The sequence below is a fragment of the Camelus dromedarius genome, chromosome 6 (assembly GCF_036321535.1).
Source record: "Camelus dromedarius isolate mCamDro1 chromosome 6, mCamDro1.pat, whole genome shotgun sequence".
Taxonomy (NCBI): Eukaryota; Metazoa; Chordata; class Mammalia; order Artiodactyla; family Camelidae; genus Camelus; species Camelus dromedarius.
The window spans coordinates 61,254,668-61,279,968 of NC_087441.1; the positions used below are offsets into that span (position 1 = coordinate 61,254,668).

Consider the following 25,301-nt stretch of genomic DNA (forward strand, 5'->3'; position numbering starts at 1 on the left):
AAAAACAAATTTCATGTACAATGACAAGAGAGCTCACTAAAACAATTTAGGCAGTTCCATAGAACTAGTTGTAAGATTTATCTTCTTTAAAATCATGGCATTATAGTGACATGTAAAAATAATCAATGTTTTATATGACTCCATTCTTCTTTTCTCCACCTTGGAAAATTCTAATTTCATTTCAAGGCTTGGATCAACTATTTCTACCAGAGACCAAATTTTTGATGTAAAATAGGGATAAATAATACCTATCTCCTAGATTGTTGAACAGATTAAATGAGATGACCCATGAAAAGCATTGCACATAGGGGTTACTTTTTAAAATGTCAGATATTGTAATTAACAATTCACAGCTTATAGCCATTATGGAAAATAGTATGGAGATTCCACAAAAAACTAAAAACAGACTTACCATATGATCCACCAATCCCACTCCTGGGCATATATCCAGAGGAAACCTTAATTCAAAAAGATACATGCACCCCAATGTTCATAGCAGCACTATATGCAATAGCCAAGACATGGAAACAAACTAAATGTCCATCAACAGATAACTGGATAAAGAAGTTTGGTATATTTATACAATGGAATACTACTCGGCCATAAAAATAATAAAATAATGCCATTTGTAGCAACATGGATGGACCTGGAGATCATCATTCTAAGTGAAGTAAGCCAGAAAGAGAAAGAAAAATACCATATGATATCACTCACATGTGGAATCTGAAAGAAGAAAAAAGAAGACACTAATGAACTCAACTACAAAACAGAAACAGACCCACAGACAAAGTAAATAATTTTATGGTTATGGGGGAAAGGGAGTGGGAAGGAATAAATTTGGGAGTTCAAGATTTGCAAATATTAACTACTATATATAAAAATAGATTTAAAAACCAAATCTAAAATATACTAATTCATGAATTTTAAAATAAATGCAAACTTCTTAAGAATTTTTTGTTATTCTACATCTAAAAATGTGATTATCTTGCTACTAATGGATCAAGTCATATAAAATGTCTGTTGAATATTTTATTATGTGTTTAATGCTGAAAAGCTTTCTGTTCTTAACTAGTGGAAGCTTTTGGCTTACGTTCAGGTTCAAATGATCAAGAATAATTATTTAACAGTCTTTTAAATATTTAGGAATTTTAATGTTATTTTATGAATGTAAATATAAGATACGTTTCTTGAAGAAACTTGTAAAATACATCAAAATACGGAGAAATGAATAAAAACCACCTCGATGATCTGCGCCCCCCTCCCCCCCTCATTACCCGGCTTTATTATATCACTTCTCCCTATAGTATCTGCTGGTCCTTTTTTTTTTTTTAATCTCCCTCTAGATAATGAGCATACTGAATGCAGGCAAGAGCCATGTCCTTCATCATCAGACCTTTAGGACTTAACCCACAGTAGTTGCTGGCAGTAATTAACGTATTCATGAAAATTACAGCATAACTACGTTGTATAAACTAAAAAAATCAGAGTCTTCTGAAATTGGAAGAAATCTTAAAAATACCTACAAATGAGCAGACTACCGCTCAGAATGATAAAGTGACTGGTTTAGTGTTAAATGACATGACAGGGCAAGCGTTCACTTCTTTAAAACTCCAAGTCTAGTATTCCAGAAGCTTTCTGCACAATTGTTTCAAAGATCTTTGGAATATTGGTATTCTAAGTAATGATCAACTGTGTTATATCTTTTTTTTGGTTTGTTTTTTGGTTTTTTTTTTTTTTTACCTTATTAGGGATGCAATTCTGATTTTGCTGATTCTGATTTTGTCGGGAGTGGCAACATGGCCAGCTTAAAAGGCACATTTCCAAGTCTCCTTTGCATATAGATGTAGAAATGTGACTACCTTCTTATCAAAACAAGATTATCTGACTGGTGCTTTGGGGAAAGTTAAAAATAGGTATAATCCATGCAAGGTGACCTTCGTCTGTTTCCACGTAAATGGCGGTCTAGTCATCCTAAAATGAACCAACAGCTGATGTAGTCATCTCCCAATTTTTAAAACTGTTTCAGTAACTGTTCAGTTTATAAATATTCAAAAATATAAATGACCACCTCATATTAACCCATGTCCTTTATATAGTATACATTTAAAAACAATGAAAAGGTAATTTTTGGTTCAATTTTTGGACCCTAGCGATGCACACACATTTCCAGTGTTAGTTTGCCACCTTGTGGCCTCTTACTCCTGCGCAACTCAGCGTCTGACCACCACATATGGTAAGGCCTCTGAAACTGATGAGTTTATACACACACATCCACTCTTTAACTTATTTTATATGCATGTAAATTAGCTGCACCTCAAACTTCACTTCCAGACCAACTTCATTCCAGCAAAGGCTGACAAACCATAAATCAGAGAGGCAGATGCTGGCAGCTACAAGTGAAGTGAATCACCAAGTTAAAAACTATGCACTGAGACACAAGCGATCAAAAAACATCTAAATATTTGTGGAATAGAACATGTATACATGTTTGCTGAAAAGGAGTGCACGGGACTTTTTCCGTGAAGCCAGTAAGAACATGGCCTCCAATAAAGATGGGAAAGCAAGGTAATAACAGGGTTTTAAATATAGATTTTCACCAAATCCAAGTGGTGACAAGGTCTTTCTTCTCACTCTGACAGAATTATAAGATCTCCTCTAATGTCTGCTTTCTCTGCTGAAGGTACACATACATACAGACTATTATGACGACTGTATACATCTTCCTTCACGCAGCATTCTAGGCTTGTTAACCTCAGCAAGAACACATGGGTCTCTCAGAGTAGATGAGTCAGATCATGGGTGACACACAAATTAAACCTCTGTGACAGTTACCTCCAATGCCAGCTAATTCGTTTGGTTGTGATGAAATGGGCTGACGTATAGGAAGCTCAGAGCAGTGTCTGACACGATTGCTTATTAAATATTACCCATTGTCCTTATCAGATAGATAGAGCCAGACTCAGTCTTGGCTTTCCCAAGCCTCCCTCCCAGGATCTTGGAACTTAGCGCTTCATAACTGCTGCTCCACTGAGTGCCCGACTCGGTGCACCAAAGGCTTGAAAGCTCTGTCGCAGCAGGTTTGCCCTTTGCTTCGGTGCTGAACCTCTGAGAAAAGCTGCCTGCGCATATGTTACAGCTTTGTCAGAGAAGAGGGAAAGAATACGTAGCCAGGTCATAGAAGTGCTGGGTTCCAGCCCATAGTTTTAAAATGAAAATTTAATTTTCTCTCATTGTCAGAAATACAAGCTGAGAGAGAGAGAGAGGGAGACCAATAATACAAGCTAAAAGCTCAATGATGACACACAACCAATCGCTATTTTCTGCTGGAAAGGCACATGCCATTATCACATAGAACATTCTGGAGGTTGTCTGGTTGCCGCACTTCTAACAGAGCAGCTGTTGCCTTTCATATTTCATTTCCTTTGGCTGGGGTGCTGGTGTGGGATCAAAGTTTTGTTGGAAGAAACTAGAATGCTTCAGCTTCACATTTTATATCAGTAATACGTAGACTACATTTTTTTTTAAAGAAAAGCTATTTTTAAAGTGTAAGACATCAACGTATGCCATGACATGTGACAGAACTTAATTTTGCCTTATTACTAAAATAAGTATACCACACTGCTTCCCACGTTCGCAGTGAGATCCTTCCCTGTATAACCCTGACAGCCTCCACCTTCATTCTTCTGCTTTGAAATGGCAATACCTTAAGCCAACAGGACAGAGAAAGCCTTCTGAACCAGAGGGCAGGAGGCTTGTTCTGTACTTTTGCTGTCATGAGTCATTTAATTTCCCTATATGTCGAGGGGAGGGTATAGCTCAGTGGTAGTGTGTGTGCTTAGCATGAATGAGGATGCTGGTTCAGTCCCTAGGACCTTCATCAAAATGAGTAAACTTATTTACCTACCCACCTGAAAAATGAAAATAACTTCCCTGTATGTCACTGTCTTCATCTATAAAACAGAGTTGCTAACTCTATTCTTCTCACGGGGCAGGTATTGTTTGAGAATTACAGTTTAAACTGCATAAATCAGATTAGCACACCACCCAACTGCCATCGTGGATTAGAAAACTTTCTTTGAGGGAAGATATAGTTGAGAAAAAAACTTTGTAATGCTCCAGTTTTAAGTAGCTGTAAGTAGGTTCAGTAAATACATTAAGGATGCTTTTGAAATTTTTAAGTAAATGTAATGAGTTAACCAGCTAACTAAGTGGTTTTTTAAGGTTGGAGGCAACAAGCAAGAATTACCAAGATGACTTAGTTGTTTGCATTTAGGTTGTGTTGGCTGCAGAAGTGTTTTGGAAACACGTAAGGGAGAGTGACTAATCCCATCCGCCTTCCCATCCTTTGGTGTCCGGGTGTTGGTTAACATTGTGATGCCCTCAAAAAGGGCACCTTTTGACTTGGCAAGAAGCGGGGCTCTCCCCTTGTGAGGATGACTCGTAGGTACCTGATTCCTATGAAGAACTTCCTGGTGTGATCTGCTCCTGAATAGTCTAAAACCCACCCTGTGTCCCCAAAAGCCCAGTGATTTCCACATCTCACTGCTCTTCAGGACCTTGGCACATGAGGGCTATTGTTACCACCCTGATGTCCCGTTCCTCTTCCCCACCCGCCCTGAGGGCATCTAGGGCTGGGAGCATTAAAGCCTGGGCAGGAGTAGCTCATGTAGGGCATGCTCTTCTGCCATGCACAGGGCTATCCAAAGGGAACACGACAATCTGGGAGCTAAGAGGGCAGCAAACAAAATCTCTGACCACAGTTTCAGTGATAGGGCGCCCAATACACACTGCCTAGAGGCAGAGAGCTGGACAGAATCCACTCAACCCTCCACAACTGCTTCTCACTTCCGTCTCTCCCAGCTTCCTTGCTTTCTTTCACACCCTCAGTGACAATCTCTAGTAGGGCACCCTTCGCTCCTCTATGTCCCCTGCCTTCATGAGTACTGCCACCTCCTTCGTGGCTCTAGACTGGGTTCCAGGAGTGTTTCCGCCCTCCTTCCGGACTCAGTAGTAAACTATAAACAAAAAATTAATAAATGTGGGTCTTAAAAAAAGAATACCATTTACAAGTCATCTCCTAATACTGCTTCCTAATCATCTGGGGAGAATCTTCTCCAGCTACCAGGACAACTTTCACAGCATCATGCCGGCTGAAGACACTGAGCAGCCCGCTGCCTCATGTGGCTGGCTACGTTCTCCAAACCGAGAAGGCATCTGCAGACTCTAGAGTCAGTTGAGTCAGTCTGCCCTGATTTCAGTTCTCAGCTCTGCCACATACTAGCTGTGTGACCCTTAGGCAGGACACCTAGCCTTTCCTCATCTTAAAATGAAGATAAGAACACCAAACTCCTAAGAGTTGATACAGGAATAAACAGAAATGCAAGGAAAGTTCCTAGCATAGTGCCTAGCACACAGTAATAGTCAAATAATATTAACTATTTTACTACCACCAGCAGATCTGATACACGGGACCTAGGCCTGGGAAAGCAAGATAGAGCAGATTGCTGTTAGGCTGTACCCTTGGTCTTGAAGAAAAAATTCAAAGCTCATCTGTATATGCTGCAACTTTATCTTAACTCAACCCAGATCTCCCAAGACTTTTGAGCCAAAAGGACACCACAAAAAAGCTCCTTTCCAAAACTCCTTACATGTGCCACATAGCGTGGAAGCATGCTCCCCTCCGAAACTCCTTATTTAGGACTCCAGCCCTCAACTCAGTCTTCTTACACCAGTTCCTACTAACAGCATCTTCTGTATACAGCCTATCCAATAAATTAGACCGAAAGTTGTTTCGATTTATCAACTCCAACAACTTTCATCTACATTCTATTTCAGTAATATACTTCTATGGCCACTTATAGACACTGCAAGTTACATTACTCTTACAACCTTAAATTTCAACGCTCTATAGTCTTTCATACCTAATTCTAGGCCTTATTCCCACTGTACCGTCTCTTTGGCACATTAAGACCTCCAGTCCCTTGACCACTCCATTTCCTTTTGTCCTCTTAGCTTTGTCGGCTACCCTAACCCCAGGTTCAATTCACTAATGAAATATCCTACTGGGACTATGCAACCTCCTCCCTCTTCGTACTCCGTTCAAGCTGAGGAACACTACTGGCAATACAGCACAATCACGCACACAGTGCTGCTACGTGACTATGCTCTCCTAACCTGCTGCAGCCTTGAATGCTGATCCGTACTCCTTTTATATCTACTTAGCTGCTTCTTCCATTCTTCACTCCAAACATTAACATTTAAAGGTTGACTTCCTTTAAATGTTGACTTGACTTTCCTAGTCTTGCTGTTGGGCAGGAATGTTGTTTCCTTTCTTTGTGATGAGCAGCTCAACATTCCTACTTCAAAGACTTAGTCTAAGAGATGCCCTTCCTATTTTTGTAATGCTAATTCTTCCCGCTGTGCTCTTGGGACCAGGTTCTATCTACTCCTCTGCTTCAATTTCTACCTCTTTAATGGGTACCTTCTCAGAATCCATATATATTTAAGATAGTACACTATCTTACCTTAAAGGCCTTCAAATAAAGCCAGCTACTGGCTAATTTCCTTTACTATTTTCTCTTTCCTGGCTTCCTTAATGCTCCATACCTCTTATCTCCTTTCCTGGCTCCCACCTAACCCTTCCTCCCCAAGTTGCCTTTGCTAGTTTCTTTCCTTCTGCTAAGTGTTGGTGTTCCTCAGGGTTCTCTCCTTGGTGACCTATTTTTTCCTACATGCTTGCTTCTTCTTTCAATTCCAGCAAAATGTATTAAGTGCTTACTATACCTCAAGTTATCGGCTAAATGCCCAGGAGATAGAAGACAAAGACAGTACACTTGTCCTCAAGAGATTTCAAGTCCAGAGCTGTAGTTTCAGACCCCTATAAAGGATTATCACTATACTCTGCCTTAATTACCTACAAGAAACTCAAACTCAGTATTAACATTTCCTTCAATCCTATATTCTTTCTATAAGCATATGTTTAATTGCTTTTCACTTTATTGTGCTTCACAGGTGCTGTTTTTTTTTACAAACTGAAGGTTTCTGTGGCAACCCTGTATTGAGAAAGTCTATGGGTGCCGTTTTTCCAACAGCACTTGATCACTTCATGTCTCTGAGTCACATTTTGGTAACTGCAATAATTCAAACATTATTATTCTATTTGTCATAGTGGTCTGTGGTCAATGATCTTTGATGTTACTCTTGCAAAAAGATTTCAACTCACTGAAGGCTCAGATGATGGTTAGCGTTTTTTAGTAATAAAGTATGTTTAAATTATGTAAATTTTTTGACATAATGCTATTGCACACTTAAACAGACTATAGTATAGTATAAACATAACTTCTATATGCACTGGGAAACCAGAAAGTTTGTGTGACTCACTTTATTCAATATTTGCTTTGTTCTGGTGGTCTGGAACTGAACCCACAGTATGCCTGAAGTGTGCCAGTGTACTATCTTGGTGAACAGCATCATCAGTCACAATTACCCAAGCCAGAAACTTCAGAACTTTATAATATATGCTATTTCTCACAACTTAACCTCTCTCTACCAAATCCTTCTCATAGGCACATGAATATGCTCTATTTGTAAAAACTAGTTGGATTCTGTAATACTCACCAGCTACCATTCTATCTTCCTTCCTTCACAACCAAACTTCCCAAAAATAGGTGTTAACACTTGCTCACTACACTCCTCAAACTGGTTTCCACTCAAACTATGTAACTGTAAAGGATCACTAATTACTTTCTTACCACTAAATCTAAAGAATAGTTTCCATCCTGTTGGTCTCAAGATTTTCCTATTTCTCTTAACCTACTTTTAAATGCTGAGTTCCTCAGTGTCCAGCCCTGCTTTCTTTTTCTGTGCACTTTCCCCTAGCCTATCATGCATTTGCAAAACTGCTCATCTAGTCTCACGTGCCTGAATAAATCGTGTATCTTCAATCACCTATTCAAGCCCCAAACCCTAGAAGTTTTCTCTACTTCTACCCTCTTCCTCCTTTCCCATTACCCATAATGATCAAGTCCTGTCAAACATTCTAGACCTCCCAAGTCATTTCATTGTTCTCCTTCGGCCATTGCCACTCCACACCAAGACAGTAACCTCTCTTCCCTGGATGACTTGGACAGCCTTCCGGCCTGGTCTACTTGAATTCCCCACTAGAATGCTCCCTCATCTGAGTGAAACTTAAAAACTTTAAAAGCAAGCAAGAATCTCATTCTTTTGCTTAAAACACAAGTGTGAACCCAGGATAAAGTCCAATACAATTAAGTCTAAGAAGCTATGTGATGTGGCCCTTGCTAACCTTCCCTTACTCACTTCAACTGTCAGCTTTCTACCATTCCCTCAAGAGCTATTCCTGTCAGAGCTTTCCAACCATTCCCCCCGAGCCTGGAGCTTTCTCTGCCTTCCTTCCCCTAGTAAGTCCTTCTTTGGTGAAGTCTTTGCTTTCCCTCACTGCAGATCATACAGAATCATATTCTCAACCTTATATATATTCCTACAGTACCCTTAGAACTAGAATTACAGTAATTGTGTAGACTCTGAGTTCCAGGAGTCTGAATCTTTCTCTTTATCTTCCATTTAAGCATTCAATAAATTTTTACAATGGTTAAGTACCTATTATGCTCAAGGTGCTGGGCTAGGTAATTGTCATAAAGTGATAGGTGAGCTAACTAGAAAGAATTCTGCCCTTGTGCAACCTGTAGTTCAGTTTGGTGGTGGAGTGAGATTTAAGCAAGGCAGAAGAAAAGCAATTACAACGAGATGAATGCCCTCAAGGAAGTTGAGTGCTGTCATGGAGTAACTGGTCATGGGACTAGAGAACCTAACTTGAGAAACCTAGGTAGTAACTTCAGATAAGAGTATTGGGAGAGGAACGAGTTGAAGGTGCAGTGGTGGAAAATGATGATTTTAGATGTGATATGATTAACTATGAGGTAGGCGGTTGAACATATAAGCCTGGAACTGTAAGTCTGGTCTTAGGGTTATGAGTTTAAGTGTGACAGGCACACTGATTAATACTAAACTCTATGGAGACACACATATGTGACAAAAGTCAGGTCCTGGGAGAGGTATTAGGGTTGGGGTCCATGATGGAGTAGCCAGAAAGGGTAAGGAGAAAACCAAGAGGGAATACTTCAGATAGGAAGCCATCAACCCTACTGAATGCTTCTGAAGCAGCAAATGAGGGGAGAAAAAGAACCAGCAGATATGACAACATGGAATAGACTGGTGATCCTGATGAAAGCAATTTCATGGAAGTCGTAGGGACATAAAAAGTGGCAGTAAATGAAAAATGAAGAAAACAGCAGGGTTTGAGTAGGCAACTCAGATTAGCTACCATGGGAACCAAATAAAAGGGGTTATAGCTGGATGGAATCAAGTCACCACTCTCCCCTAACCATTTCTTTCAAGAATAGTAGTTCATAAGGACATACTATGAGTTGTTGGAAAGGATTTAGTAAAAGAAAGGCTAATTAAACAAGAGAGTAGTTAATTCAAAAGCCTTTGGGAAGGTGAAGAGGAATTGGCTTTCGATAGGTCTAAGAGTGCAGATAGAGAAGGGTTTGTAAATTTGGTGATGAAAAGTTGAGAAGGTTCTTGTCAAGTTTTTGTTTTCTCAGCAAAACATGATTTAAAAGATGAGATGAGGGGAGCAGAAAAATTTTTTGAAGAGGAGTATATAAATCATTTAAGTTTATGGAACTAAGTTGTTACAATAAAACTGCAGAAACTTGCCAGGCAGTTTTGAGCCTATTTAAGTTTTGAGATTATAAACCTACCTGTTGAAAAATTTTTCTCCCATTCAACTGCTCAAGGGTAGACAGAAAATTCCACAATTTTTCCAGATCATGACCATAGAGAGGTGCAGGGGAATGGCCTGAGTTTATCTGCAAAGTAGTTTGTTTAACGGTGGGATCTACTCTCTAAGCCAGACAAGTTGAGGACGGGAGTGAACTGATGAATGGTGAGCAAGCGGTGGGATTAACTGTTAGTTGTGATGAGGCAGAAATAGTTTTTAGAGAAGACATCTCAATCAGGTGAGCTGGAAAAAGTCTGTGGCTGGAAAAAGGGGATCTGAACTCGATCTGGAAGTGATACAGGTTATGAATATGTCAAAAGTGTGGGGCTCCCATTCATGGGGAGATCACTGATAAGAGGCACCTCTAACGAGCAAGGTTGTTGGGAAATAAAAGATACCATAATTTTGTTCAATGAAAAGTAGTGTTCGGAGGCACAGATAATAAACAACAAATACAAAAATTAAAACACTGGTATGGAGAATGAACACGTGGAACTTCATTATAGAGTGATCTGGGTGTCTCTCTGATGAGTTGACATTTAAGCTCAGCCACAATAGACGCGTAAGCATTCCAGACAGGGGAAAAAATATGTGTAAAGGCCTTAGGGTGGCAGCAGTGGTGGGGAAGCTTGGTATTTGTTCAAGGAGATGGAAGCATCAGGAAATGAGAAGTAGGGTAAGAGTCTTTGGAGAGACTGGCAGGGGCTTGGAGCAAGGAGACTGGATTTTAATCAAAGTGCACCCAATGTTCAGTAAACATTATTTGGATGCAGGATGATGAAACATTAAGAACCAATACAGGAGGGATCAATCAATTGGAATGGATAAATTGATGAATCAGAGTAACTACTGTTTGTAAACAGTGGATACAGGTGCACTTGTGCACACCTGTGGATCATCAACCCTGGTTGAATGAATGACATTTTAGACGGCTATTTCCCAAAGTGTGCTCCTTAAAACACTAATTTAGTGGGATATACTTCAGTATTAACATTAAAATTTTTTACATGGTCACTTAAATCTGGAAAGTTTCCACATTAACAGTTAACATCTTTTCTGTACAGCAGGACTTTTCAATCTTCAATATGCTAATAAGTACTGGATTCTTTAAGGGGAGCTATGACAAGCAGCTTAGAAAACTTCTCTGATCACAGAAGTCACCTTCCAACCCACTGGTGTCACTCTACAATAAGCATTTTCAAAAAGCTGCCTTACTGCTCCACTTTTTTACACCTCTCAAATCCACTGGTCTCTTTCTCAACCCCATCAACATTCTTTCTTCTGGTACCCATCAATTTTTGCCTGGACTATTGCAAGTCTTCCTGCTTTCTTAACCTTCAACTTTTTCAACCCATCCTCTATATACTGATAATTATCTTTCTAAAATCGGTACCTGGTTAAATTGTTCAAATTAAATGCATTCAGTAACCACGTTTTTGCTTTAAAAACAAAGCAAAACATGGTAAAGACTAAACATGGCACACAAGAACCTTCATGACCCAGGCCACCTGCTGCTTCAGCTTTGGCTCCTCCAACTCCCTCTTTCCACACTGACAACCTGCAATATGGCAAACGCACTATGTTGCCTCATACCTCATGCCTAGAATTCCCTTTCTCCCCACCGACTATCCGAGGACCACTCATTCAATCTTTCAAGACTCAGCTCCATCAACACTCATAACCACCCACCTTCTTTTCCCTGAAAAATAAAGCATTCCCCCCTTGATGTCTCTAGCTGTAATATCTACATACTTTTATCTTAACAGCTACAGCAACTGTGTGAGCTTACCTGATGATCAAAATTTGCTTTGTTAAAACTCTACCTCTGGGAGGTTAAAATAATAATTTAATTATGCTGAATTTCTGAAAATTTCCCAAACTTGCATTTCACTTAACACAATAATGTATTTTGAATAACATGTTCTGATCTGTAAGACTCAAATTCTTTGGGTTTAGAAGAAGGGGGAAAAATCCATTTCTTAAAGATGAAACCTTAGGCAAATTTATGCTGTAGGAAGAAAATATCCAAAAGACAACAGACTGAGGAAAAGTATACCATGAAAAAAATATACTTTTTGATCCTTTTTTTTTAATACTTCGGCATTACATTCCGTATCAAATGTTACCAACATGCTGTTCTATAAATTCATTATTTATTTTATACCATAATTTGATTTCTGTTCCATGCAAAAAGCCCACTATTCCGTAATTACTTTTGGCATACAGTAATTGGAATATAAAAAATTTAAATCAATGTTGGCAAAGCTTTTCCCCTGACATGCAGGGGAACAACTGCAGAAATGTCTAGTGGTCAATTAAGCTAATGAGAAAAAAAAAGCCCCAATACACTACAATGGCATTTTCACTTAACAGGTCCATCACTACGTTTATCAGAAATAAACCTACTTGCTACTGCACTATATAGGGCAGTTTGCCAGATGCCTATCTTTAAGAGCTAGGTCAACTTCTAAGAAAACTGTACGAAAACATTGTCATTAACAAAAATTTAATATTAAAATGACTCAGAGTTATTATTAATTTAGGAAAAGAACCATGTATTCATCACCCATAAGAACTTTTATTTTAATAAATAACAGTGGGCTTACCAAAGGGTAGGGATTTTAATGTGTCAAGTTTTATGCATATTGGTAATAAACCTTAAGGAGGTGAAACCAACTATTCAATATAACCCATTTGGCCCTAAAAATAAAACTATAATACTTTAATAATAAAACTTAAAAAAATATTTTCCAAAAGAAAATAATTCACTCCTTGACCATGCTTATTTATTCAGAGTACCAGCAATTTCAGTTACTGTTAAGTGCTTCATTTTTCCTGCAAGTCTGATGTTGTACAGGGCATATACACATTTTCATATCACAATATCATCAATGTATCAAGCTAATAATATTGTGAACGCAACTGGTTTATAACAAACACAAAGTCAAAAATCAATGCTACTATTTATGGCAAACAGAAACAAAAGTAAATCTAAAGAATGTTTTCTTTTGTTTCCAGTACTGATTTTAGTTGGACTTCAAACCAAACGAAGGTCATAAATGCTCCTGAAATAACTTCTATCTCTGGCCATAAATCCACAGTATAAATATGGTGAATAAAGCTAAACTATAAGAGCTAACTATATACTGAATAACCAAAATAATTATAACAACTAATACTGCTCTGGAAGACCAATCTAATGAAAAAAGTATCATTAGATATGGCAGGAAAATACAGACAAATCTGTACAATCTAACATCTATAAACAGTAAAATCAAAACATCCAACTTCCTTATAGAAAGTGTTTCATCTATGTAATTATAAATGTTTAAGGACTCTTGCATTTTATAAACACAAGATGGGCTCACTTTGATGATACCAATTTTAAGATTTATAAAAATGTTTAAAAAAATCTTTCCACAAAAGTTTATACAGTTTAAAGCTATACACCAATCTATAAATCTCAGAAAATGAAAAAAAAAAAAAACCTTTATAAGATCACATGTATAAAACAAGAAATGAAATGTGATTTTATTTAAGGCAATACTGGGCTACTTCACAAATCACCACCTCAAATATTTACACTGCTCCACACTACTAGTTTCTATCACATTCACAAAGGATTTTTTTTTAATACCAAATGTTTAAAATCTTTGATGTAGTAAATTCTTTATTCACATTTCCATTATATTTCATGGAATCATAGTAACTATATCCAATTAGAAGCATTGAGAAAAAACTGTAGCTATAGGAAACTGCTAAAGAATCTGCTTTAATTTCACGAGTACCACCCAAAAATCCTGGAGGGTAAATTTACAAAGCAGAGCAGAGTGTTGATATAATGTGCCTACTTTGTGAAAATTAATTTTTTTTGAGATCATCTTGTAAATAAATGTCTTATGTAAAAAAAAAAATGAACTATGGCAGAGTTTCTAGTTTTAGTTCAAAAAATTCTTAATTTAAATCAATAAAAGAAGTTTTAAAAACTTGATCACTTAGTTAAAAATTAAAATTCGAAATATAAATGTGTCATTTAATAGTTTAGACTTACACACCGCTGGTGGCAGCAAATGATTTACAATAATAAATATATACAAAAAAGGTATCTACAAAGAGTAGTACTGTTATACATGAGCAGTGACCTGGTGAGACATGTCAATCACACAGATAGTTCAGCCTAGTTCATGGAAAGGGCAACTGGTTGATAGAAATTTGAGGTTTAGCTCAGCTATTTACAGTACTAAAGTATTGATTCTGTTCCTCAAGTCCCATAGGGATGAAAAAAAAAAGTTTTACATGACAAATGTCATGTTTTTTTTTTTCCTTTTCTTTTTTTGGCCAGGTTAATTCATGTCAGCAACAACAAAAAATGAAAGAGTTTCACAATTCTAGCATGCTTGATGGCTTCCTATTTAAAATAAAACTATAATTAATGTATTTATAGTACATTAGTCATCAGTACTGCCCTCTCCCCGTGGCTTTACCCATACTGATTTCTTTCAGAACAGACACATCTGGGTCATTTGAATGTACTTCAAGTTTTTTCAGACTGACGGTAGGTTTCATTTCCTGAAGTTGCTTTAAGACAAGCTCAGTGCAATCTTTTAGAGTCTTGTCTAAAACAATTTTTACATTATCACTGCACTGAAGCTGTGATGGATTGGCAAACTGTACAAAGGTTTCACTTTCTTTACAAGAACATATGTGATTTCCACCAGTCACAGCAGTCTTGTCAATATTTTTTCTTGAATTTGAATGGGACCCTTTTTTATTCCCACTATTTGGATGGTCTTTGTCAGTATTTTTCTTCTGCTTCACTGCAGACTCCTCAAGAAACTTCAGAAACGATACTTCGAATCCCATTGGTTTAAATGAGCTCCAGTCAAAAGATGCAGGATGATCCTCAGTGGTTTGAATTGCAACCGCAGTTTCTTCCTCTTTATGCACACTACTTAGCTCAACTGCCGATGCTGGTTCAACTTTTTCAACTTTCCTTTTTTTATTTTGGGAGGTATTTTTTTCTTTATTAACTCTCTTCAAATTACCTGCTTTTTGTTTTTCTGACAGGCAGGGGTTACTTTCCTGGAAATCATTACTTACATTTGAAGAGGTCTGAGCTTGGGTCTCCACACTTGTGTTGTCTTCATTTATTAATTTGGTAATAAATAATTCTGTTAGCTCATCCATTTCATCTTTTTCATTTTTTTCAATTTCCTTCTGAGGAACTGTAGTTGTCCTTGAGTTATCATTGCTCTCTGATAAACCCGTGTCAGAATCTTTCACATCACTCTTTTCAACTTCTTGCTCAGAGGTTTCCTTTAGTTGTGAGTTGCAACACCGTTTGAAGACAATGAGAAGATTGCGGTGTTGTGATGTAAATGCCTTAGATAATTTATGGCATTTATAATGTCTAATTATATTGCTTTCACTTGTAACAACTGATGTACACCCCTTTATCATACAAGGATACTGGGTTACAAACCTGCTTGTACACTCAGATAAGGCATCGTTCCGAGCCTTTATAGAGTATACGTGCTTTCCCCGTTTCAGAGAATAAGGCTTATTTTCTTCAATCTGTACAATCTTTGCAGTCTTGTTTTCCAAATTATTTTTCTTCTTTCGTTTAGTCTTAGGCATTTTGATCCCTTCCTTTCCAGATCTGTATTTTGTCCCCCGATGTTTAGACTTCGTCTTTTCTTGGTTTGCCTTGCTTGATATATTTTCCTGACCAGGCGTTAATCTTCTTGGCCGAATCAAATGAGCTTTATGTTTGTCATTATGCTTATTAAAAATGTGTCGGAGGAGATTAGACCGAGTCGCATATACTCGGTCACAGCCTTCACAGTCACACTTGTATATGCCATCTTCTTCAGTTTTATTTCCCTTCACCCCAATTCCATGGTCTGCCTCAAGATGGACAACATAATTCAAATACGTGGTAAACGAAGATTTACACTCTGACTGATCACATGGAAATTTCCCAACATCCACAGAAGCGGTCATACTTTCAATTTCCTCAGGAGACATTTCATGAAGTTTCATGTAGTGCTGTATGAGGCCAGTAATTGCTTGGAAAATTCGAGAACAGTCACTCACCTGACATCGAAATTCCTTCACAGTTGGCTTAGTTTCAATTTCTTCACTTTCTTTACCAGCTTCGCTTTCCTCTTCAACCTCTGCAGAAAACGCAGGCAGATCTGACTTGTGCACGGCCTGGTAATGCAGAATTAAGTTTTGCTGTATGGTAAAGGCGGCAAAGCAACCCTGGTGGACACATCGATACGGTCTGTAGGGGCTGTATCTTGTTGGAAACTCGGGACACTGAGAAACTGGCTTCTTGCGTTTTTTCTCCTCCTTTTCTTTTTTATGTCTCCTAACTTTCCGTCCTTTGGTTTGAATGTTTATGAGAGAATTTGTATTACACTGTTCTGAAGTAACTGCAACCAGCTGTGAAGAGCCTTCTGTTTTCTCAGGACTTTTTTTTTCTGTAAGTTGTTTTTCTGGGATCACTGCTATATTACTGAGGGCGTTTTCCTTCATCACTCCCAATTCTAAAGCAGGCTGGAATTCCCTTTTATTTTCCTCTGTGACAGTTAGCTGTCTTTTTACTTGAGGAATTCGTGAGGCTGACGAATTTTCAGTCTGAGATTTTCTTCCATAAGGCCTTTTTATTTTTAGTTTTACCATTTCTTCTGTTGTAAAATGGTGTACCAACTGACAGTGTGCCCGCAGATTAGAATTTCTTGTAAATGTTTTTGTACATGTAGGTACCACACATTTAAACGGAGCAAATTTCAACTGAGTCTTCTTAATTTCAAGAATCATCTCTGGAGTGTACTGATGAATCTTACCATAGTGCTTGAATAGTGCATCCTTTGTCATAGCACTGTAATTACAGCCTTGGTTTTGACACACAAAGGGTTTATTAACTCTGTCACTAAACTGAATGTTGCTTATCATTTCAGAAACTGGCTGAACAACTGTGACATTTGGAACCGATTTAACAGGAGTGGGAGTCAGGGTCACTGACGGGTTTATCAGTACACACTGGGATATTGGAGTGGATAGGTCATTTTCTAATTTCAGTTTCTGTAAGCCTTCTAAAATCTCCTGTATTTGATCTTCCTTATGTAGTACTTGAGACTGAGGAATGTTACTTTTTGTCGGCATGACACCTATGAAGGAGGAAAACTGAGAAGCATCAGGTAATTTGTTATTTTGAACAGTGTTTAGTGAAGGAAGCTGAATGTTATAATTTATCTGAGCATTCTGCGATGTTTCACCAACACCCTGAGATCCACTTTTTACCTCAAGTATTTGAGAATTCATAGCACTTTTAATAATTTCAAGAGTTTTTTCAAAGTTTTGTATAACATTGTCTTCAGAAATCTGTAAATCAGAATTTATTGAAGTTGTGCATGAATTCAAAGCCATCATTTGGGAATCACCATTTTCAGTTTTTAATGGTAAGGGAGCTAACACTGTATGGGACTCAAGATTGGTCTTAAAGTTTCCTTTCACATCAGTCATAAACAACTGATTGTCAACATTATTTAATTTCTGTGTTAGATTTTCCACCAAACCCTGAGGTTCACAATTGGGAATTACATTTGAATGAAGGTTAGTAGTTGGTATCTCAATACTCTTTGCTATAAGTCCCATTGTCGATAAGTCACTTGTGACCAAGTTTTGGGAAGCATTAGGTGCAATTAGTGGAGGAGCAACTTTCTTTCTTCTCTTAGAAGCACTGTTTCCCTTTTTATTTAAATGAGTAGACCGTGTGTTCTGAGGACCACTTATAACTGAAACACGTGAGCTGTTACCGGTAAAATTTTGTGATGGCCCACTAGAATTAGGGAACGAACCAGAGCACAAACCATTTTCAACAGTCTTCAGTAGTAAGTCATTTGTTGGAAAAACAGGCAAACTGCTGCATTCTTCAATGGAGGGGGCTTTGGGGTCTGGGGTCCTATTCTGGTCTGTCAGCAGGGGTGCTGGGTGGCACACGGTCTGTAGCAGGGCTGGCACAGGTGGACTTGGCATCACTGTTGCAGTCACTTGTGCTGCATCTGAGACACAACCTGCTGGGAGAGAGAGCATTTCGGCACCCTCAAACGTACTGGGAATGCCAGCAGTTTCCAAAGCCTGCTTAATAATTTCACTTCCTTCCTGACTAACACTTGTACTAAAGTTAGTCACACCAGTCCGAGGAAATGTATTTGGTAAAAATGTTGCTGAGCGACTTTCAGCAGCAAGAAGTTGCAGGAATGATGGATCTTTGAAGCATGCCTCTGGACTGAAGGTAGCAGGCTGCTGCGGCTGCTGCAGGTTTACTGCATTTGTGGAGAGAATCATGCTAGCAAGGAGAGAAGGCTGTCCATTATTCTGCAGAAGTTCTTGAGCAATTTCTGCTCCATCCAGTGGTTTACAGTAAGATCGCTTAGACAAGTGTCCGCCCAGAGATCTGGGATTGGTAAAAGCCCTGTAACACCTGCTACAGATAAATTTCCCATCTCTGATAATTGCTGGCCACTTAGCCCTTTTGTTGTGCTTGGGTTTTCTTTCCTTCCCATTTGGGCCTCGCCCACGGTCTTTTTTAACTTTTTCTGGTGCAGACTGTTGGGCACTAGTGCTACTGAAGTCATTTGCAACACTGACTTGTGAGGGAAAAACTGCATTTTCACCATTACCTCCCTTTAGAAAGGAGGAATTAGTGTTTCCTTCAATCTGTGAGGAAAAATGATTTGTACTATTTTCCAGTTGGGAAAAAGCAGAATTAGTCCCACTATCTGCTGGTGAAGGGAAGAGAGACATTGAGCTACTTTCTGCAGGTAAAGGAAGGAAAGGATCTGAGCCGCTGTCAATATTCAAAGGCAAAACTGTTTTGGTGAGATCTTCCATTTGTGCTGGCAAGGCAGTATTAGACAGATTTTCCATCTGGGGACATAACATACCACCACTTTGCTCATTCTTATCCTGAGTAGGTATATTTGGACTTATGACACTTTCCACAGAGGGCAATAGTGGAGCTGACACACTTGTTAAATGAGCTGGAAAAATGGAAGGTGAGACATGCTGCAACTGGGTAGAACACGTAGGAGTCCCATTGGCTTTGGTCTGTGGTGTGAAAAATGCATTATTAGAGTTGCTCATCTGTGATGGCAAAAAATAAACAAACTTTCCATTATTTGGTGTATTTAAGTTGTTAGATTTCTGCCCCTTTTTGCTTTTGCGCTGCATTTTAAATGCTGCATACTGGTCAGGGTGTGCAGTCTTCATGTGTTTCCCAATGCTCTGTGAAGAATTATAGGTTCGAGTACATCCCTCAACCTGGCAGCTGAATTTCTGAACTGGCGCTTTTGGAGGCACTGATGGAGTTCCTAAAGAATTACTTAGGTTGGGCTGTGGTGGAATAAATGTGATACTTTCTAATGTCTTCAGAGGTAAATTATACAGATTGGGTGATGGTTTAACACTAGCTCCACAGTCAAACTTGGAAGTTGGTAAACTGTTTTGAAATCCTGCCTGGTTTTGCACAGAAAAGGTCATCAGGTTGTTCACTTGTCTTTCCAAGTTTTGTGGAGTAAGGTCATCTATTTTGAGGGTTTCTGAATCTACCAAAGGATTCTGAGTAATCTGGGCTTCGTTAAAACAATCCTGTTCTTTTCCTTCTTGGAAACCTGTATGACACAAATCATTACACGTATCTCCAACTGGTGTATGTAAGTTTGTGACCAGTGAGTCACCAGTGCCTTCCACAGCTGAGTTTTCTTGCTTTCCAAAGTTACCCTCAATCCCCTGATTGAGGGACACCTTGATGGACACGGCTACTTCGCTGGCCTGAAGCAGAGAAGTAGCAGCAGGGTTTTCCAAACCATTTGGCAACAGTCCGTCAGCCTGCCTGAGCTCCGAGGCAGAAGTCTGTTCTTGTTTGGTCACAGGAGACTCTGCCTTGCTCTTATCCCAAGCATCACTTCTATCTTCTGGTAAAGTGTTGTCAACATTATTTCCTAAAGGAAGCATAGATCTTTCTTCCTCAGTGTTCCCTTCAATGCTCTGACTCACTCTGGGAGGCTGAATAGGATCTCCAGATGAATTAAGTTGGTCTTCAGGAGGCAGCACTTTTTCAGGAATACTGTGGTCATCCAGATGCTTTTCAAGCTCACTCTGAGAACGATAAACCTTACCACAACCTGTGATCTTACAAGTATAGGTATTATAATGCTGTGCTTCATGATCATACAGTAAATAAGCTTCTGAAAAAATTCTGCCACATTTAGGAAACATGCACCTTGCTCTAAAGACTTGATGTTCCTTTCGGTGGGTTAAGAGCTCCGCATAACTATTAAAACCGGCCTTACATTTCATTTGTATACAGATATATGGCTTACTGCCACAGTGCATTTGTAAGTGATCATTGAGATGAGTAACACTTACAAAATGCCGTCTACAGTACTGGCAGATAACTTTCTTGCTTTGCATTTCAAGAAAGCGCTTGGCATCTTCATTATCCTTATGTCCTTTTACATGAGCAATTAAATTTTTAAAGTACTTAAAGCCCTTTTTACAAAAAGTTACAGGGCAATTGAATTCATTAACAGGTACTGGTTTCTGGACTGGGATCACCTCTGGCTCATAAGATTTATCTTTGTCCTCATTTTCATCATCTGAACCATCATTGTCATTAAACACTATGAAGTCTGTTGAATAGAGACTATTCTTTTTGATAGGCCGCTGCTCCTGCTTGGCCACAGCATTAGTCTTCTGATTCTCGATGGTAGTTGTGATCTTAGGAGGCCTTCCCAACCTTCTTAATGGCTTCATAGCTGCTAGTCTCTCTTTACTAGATTGTTTAACGTGCAATGTGACATGAGGGACAAAAGTTTCTTTAGAATTGAAGTTCTTTGCACAAATGGGGCAACTGTAAACCCCATCTTTGTAATGTTTTTGAGCATGCCGAACTATTCGATGACCAAGGAATTCTTTGTCACATAGCACACAATACTGCATGTAGGCTTGCCAATTTCGAAACCTGGCAGATATAAATCCCCTCTCTCTTAATTGTTTTATCTCTCTCTTCTTCTGCTTTTCATCACAAATGTCCCTAAGAAGGCCAGAATTAGTACCAATTCCACCAGAAAGGCCATTCACAGAAGTTTCTTTACTCTCTTCCTGGTAGTCTGCTACTTTCTCATAAACTTCGCTGTCATTTAGTTCATCTATTGAAGACACAATGGATGCTTCTTCCCCCATCAGTGCAAGACACTGTCGTTTTAAGGTTTTCCAATCCCAGAATTCTGGATCAAAGGGCCACTGAGTTTTCAATACAAGTAAGAGCTCACAGCGTAGAGAATTTGGTATCGGAAGATTCTCTTCATCATATTTCTGGTCTGGCTGGTTATACAACATTTCCACAGCATAATATGCATCTACTGTAGGCTCAATAAGAAATTCACTCAGTTGACAAGCACGTTTAACTTCCAGATCTTCAGGCAACAAGCACGAAATGGTCTTGCAAATAGATATTTTCACTTCAGTATTTTCTGTAGATTCCAGGCGGAGTGCTTTTACGCACAGTTCTATACAAGTGGCAAGTCCAGCCCCTTCAGTCTGTGAAAAAGCAAGTAAGAAATGTTAATTTATACTAATCAATACAGTTTACAGAATACTTGTGAATTACTAATTTTAAAACTGAGGTTTGTTTTTCTCAAATTTTGCAATAGCCAGTGTATGAAGATACCACTTCTAAAGCACTGCAGCTCAGCCTGGGTGGGTGTGTGTGAAATGAACTGCACAGAATAGCAGAAAAAGCCTCAGCATTGGGAGCTAAGATGAGTATAAAATGATCTAATAGCTAGACCAACTTGGAAGTTAAACTTAACTTCTCAGACCTTTCATATCCCATTACAGAGATCAAAACAGCACCTAAACTTCATAAAACTACTGTGAGCATTAATGGGTATTATGTACCTAAAGTAGGTGGTATAGTTTAATATCATGTCTGGCATATAGTAAGTGATCAATAAATGTCATTAACTTTATCACAAATTTCATTTCCTAAGTTTGTATTTGTAATCCTTCTGAAACAAAACTCTCTTAGCCTAATTACAAAACAGATTTGTTTCCATCTTTCCTAAGTAATAACGAAAGGAGATTTTCACTTTTAAGAGAATAAAGTTATTTGATCCTTGATACTAGGGATTCTAGTTCTGTTATAAAACCGAATGCTGAATCACCTACCTCACGGCTGGACCATCTTAAGAATTAGGAGTGGCAGGAGACACAATAGGCTTTTTTCCTTCTGAATTAGCATCTTGAAGTAATATTATAAGATAGCAGTAGTAAAGGTAAGCGTCATTTGAAAGATACATGTAATGAAGAGATAACAATGGGTTTTAAAAGGCTAAAAGGGAACAAATATATGAGAAATAAGCCAGCCACAAGATGTGGCCACATTCATGAGAATGGAATCTGTGTGATGTAAGATTGAAAGGCAAGAAAGAAAAGAAGTCTAAAAAAGCCGATAGGCTCTGTATTTTTACAGGTTAAGAAGGAAATTAAATACTTTACTGAAAAGGAAGTTTAGATTTGTGGGTCAAAAGGAGACTGAATTAAGGAGATTGAGATACTGAACTGGTCTTGATTTTAGGAAAAGCAAGGGCACGAAGACCAATAAGCAAACAGACAAGAATAATTGATATGAGACCCACTGAAAAGTGACAGAGAAGAAAAGACAACTTGGAAAGAGTTCACATAAACTTGCACAGTTACTTTATACTATTTTGAGATAGACGTGAGCCAGAAAGATTTTACAGTAAAATATCTGAGTGTCTGTTATATGCCTCAGGGTTTACTAATAATAGTGGACAAATAGGCCACTCCTCTGTTATAATTTGTAAGAAAAAGATGAGTGAACAGTGAGTGAAGTTGTGTATTAGAGAGAAGAGTGTTTGAAGAAGGAAGTCTTAGAGGAATTAAAGGCCAAGTCAACTGTAAAGATGATTGAAAGTAACAACGAAGGCCCATGTCAGAAGGACTGGTGAGTATGTAGAGGGCAAGAACTCTGAAAAAGTCTGTAATTATTTAGAAAATTTAGGAAATGCTGGAGAAAGAAATGACCAAGAAAAGACTCGGGAAACAAAGGATTTGTGGATGAAGGATACCTGCCATGAGGAAGGTACTGTAACTATTTTCTGTCTTATGAATGTTGAGCCCTTTCTCCAGAAATGACAAAAGCTGATTCAAAAATTCTACTTACTGCTTAAAAAATGCAACTAAAATTATTTGAGAGGAACTCAACCGACATTTCTAATACAGCCTGCTACTGGATTCAAGGGTTCATTTCAACTCATTAAAGACAAACAGCTTTGAATATATTTGTTTGAGAACATCTTAATGTTGTAAATAAATTTGTAATCTTAACAAATAAGGCCAACAAAACAAATTGTATCAAAATTTTTATTCTTCTGAGTTTTCAATCCTTCTGTGTGTGTGTGTGATTGAAAATTAAGTTGCAGGTAATACTCAAGTCATGAACTGGTTATATAACAAGTGTGTTCTAGAGTTGAGTTTGAATTCACAATGTCCCATAAATACAACGTGATTAAACAAGTAATTAACCCATAAAAATCTACTTAATAACATCAGTTAATAAAAATACTGGTAGCACCAGCCTGAATTTATGAGTCACAGGAAAGAAACTGAAGTGATGTCAATTCAGAGGAGGAAAAGACTCATCCCCTTTCTGACACTGGCACCCACCTTTTCTGTTCCTTTTCCCTGGCTGCCTAGTATCCTTGGTCCAAAGCTACCCAAGGCTTAAATGCTGATGTTAGTTCCCCATAAACATCCCATTCAGCCCTTCCCTATCCACCCATAGCATCTTGGCTCACCCTGCTTTAAAATTCTTAAACAGTTAGATTTCCCATTAGGATGGCAGAGTGACGGGACCATGAGCTTGCCTTTCCTCGCGATTACAATGAAACCACAACTGACTGCTCAACAGCCATCAAAAAGACTGGAACCTAGCAAAAAAAAAAAAAAAATCTCCTTCAACTGGAAACATAAAGAGGGAACCACAGCTAGACAGTAGGAAGGATGTGCTCTCAATATAATTGGGCCCCATATCCCCAGGGTGGGCAGCCCACAAGCCAAGGAATAACTGGGTCGTAGAGGCCCTCCCACAGAAGCGAGAGTTCTGGGCCCCATGTCGGGTTCCCCAGCCCAGGGTTCCAGCACTGGGAGGAGGAGGAGACTCCAGGACATTAGAAGACCAGAAGTGCTTGGCTCCAGGAGTCCCACAGGATTGGGGAAAGAGAGACTTCATTCTCTTGGGAACATACACAGAATCTCACATGCGCCAAGTCCAAGGGCAGAGGCAGTGATTTCATAGGAACCTGGGCAAGGACTGCCTGCTGGTTTTGGAAGGTCTCCTGGGAAAGTGAGGGGCTGCTGCAGCTCACCCAGGGGACATAAAAGATGGTGGCAGACATTCCGGGAGTGTTCATCAACATGAGCTTTCCTGGAGGCTGACATCTTGATTTGACCTTTAGCACCAAAACCTAGCCCCATCCAAAAGCAGACTTCCTAAGCCACAAAGGCCTCTAGACACAGCTCTACCCACCAGAGGTCCAGGACCCAGCTCCAGCCAGCAGTGGGCAGGCACTGGCTCCTACTTCCAGGAAACCTGCATAAGCCTCTGGCCCAGCCTCATCCACCAGGGGCAGATACCAGAAATAAAACAAAAATCCCAAAGCTTGTGGAAGGATTCCATACAGTCCACACTCTACACTGGAACCAGCTGGACCCTAGCCCTTGGGTGACAAGAGAGGAGTGTGCTGCTGGGATGCACAGGATGTCTCCCACAGAGGACCACCTCACCAAGGTCGAGAAACAAAACTAACCTACCTAAAAATACAAATAGAAAGATAGACAATATGAAGCAGCAGAGGAGTATCTCCCAGGCGAAGGCACAAGATAAAATCCCAGAAGAAGAAATAAGTGATGAGGAGATGGGCAATTTATCTGAGGAAGAGTTTAAAATAATGATGGTGAAGATGTTCAGAGAATTCAAGAGGAGTATAGATGCACAGAGTGAAGTTTTTAGCAAAAAGTTGGAAAATACAAAGAATACCCAAACTGTTCACAGAACTAGAACAAATCATAATAAAATTTGTATACAACCACAAAAGACCTAGAATTGCCAAAGCATTACTGAAGAAAAAGAAAGAGGCTGGAGGAATAACTCTCCCAGACTTCAGACAATACTACAGAGCTACAGTCATCAAGACAGCATGGTATTGGTACAAAAACAGACATATAGACCAATGGAACAGAATAGAGAGCCCAGAAATGAACCCACAAACTTTTGGTTAACTAATCTTTGACAAAGGAGGCAAGAATATACAATGGAATAAAGACAGTCTCTTCAGCAAGTGGTGTTGGGAAAACTGGACAGCAGCATGTAAATCAATGAAGCTAGAACACTCCCTTACAC

The 25,301-nt window shown here is 38.9% G+C and overlaps 1 protein-coding gene across 10 annotated transcripts in view; it reads right to left on the reverse strand.

Annotated features, from left to right (window-relative positions):
* Positions 1–12,363: 12,363 nt before the first annotated feature.
* ZNF292 (zinc finger protein 292) overlaps positions 12,364–25,301 on the reverse strand; it is an 88,556-nt gene continuing 75,618 nt past the window's right edge. For 9 of the 10 annotated variants that reach the window (XM_031456012.2, XM_064486877.1, XM_064486878.1 and 6 more), the window contains one exon: positions 12,364–21,415. In XM_031456012.2, coding sequence (XP_031311872.2) covers positions 14,261–21,415 — 7,155 coding nt within the window. In that variant the 3' untranslated portion in view covers positions 12,364–14,260. Of the gene's footprint in view, positions 21,416–22,045; positions 25,195–25,301 lie in introns of those variants that run through there. The other variant, XM_064486884.1, reaches the window with a different exon arrangement.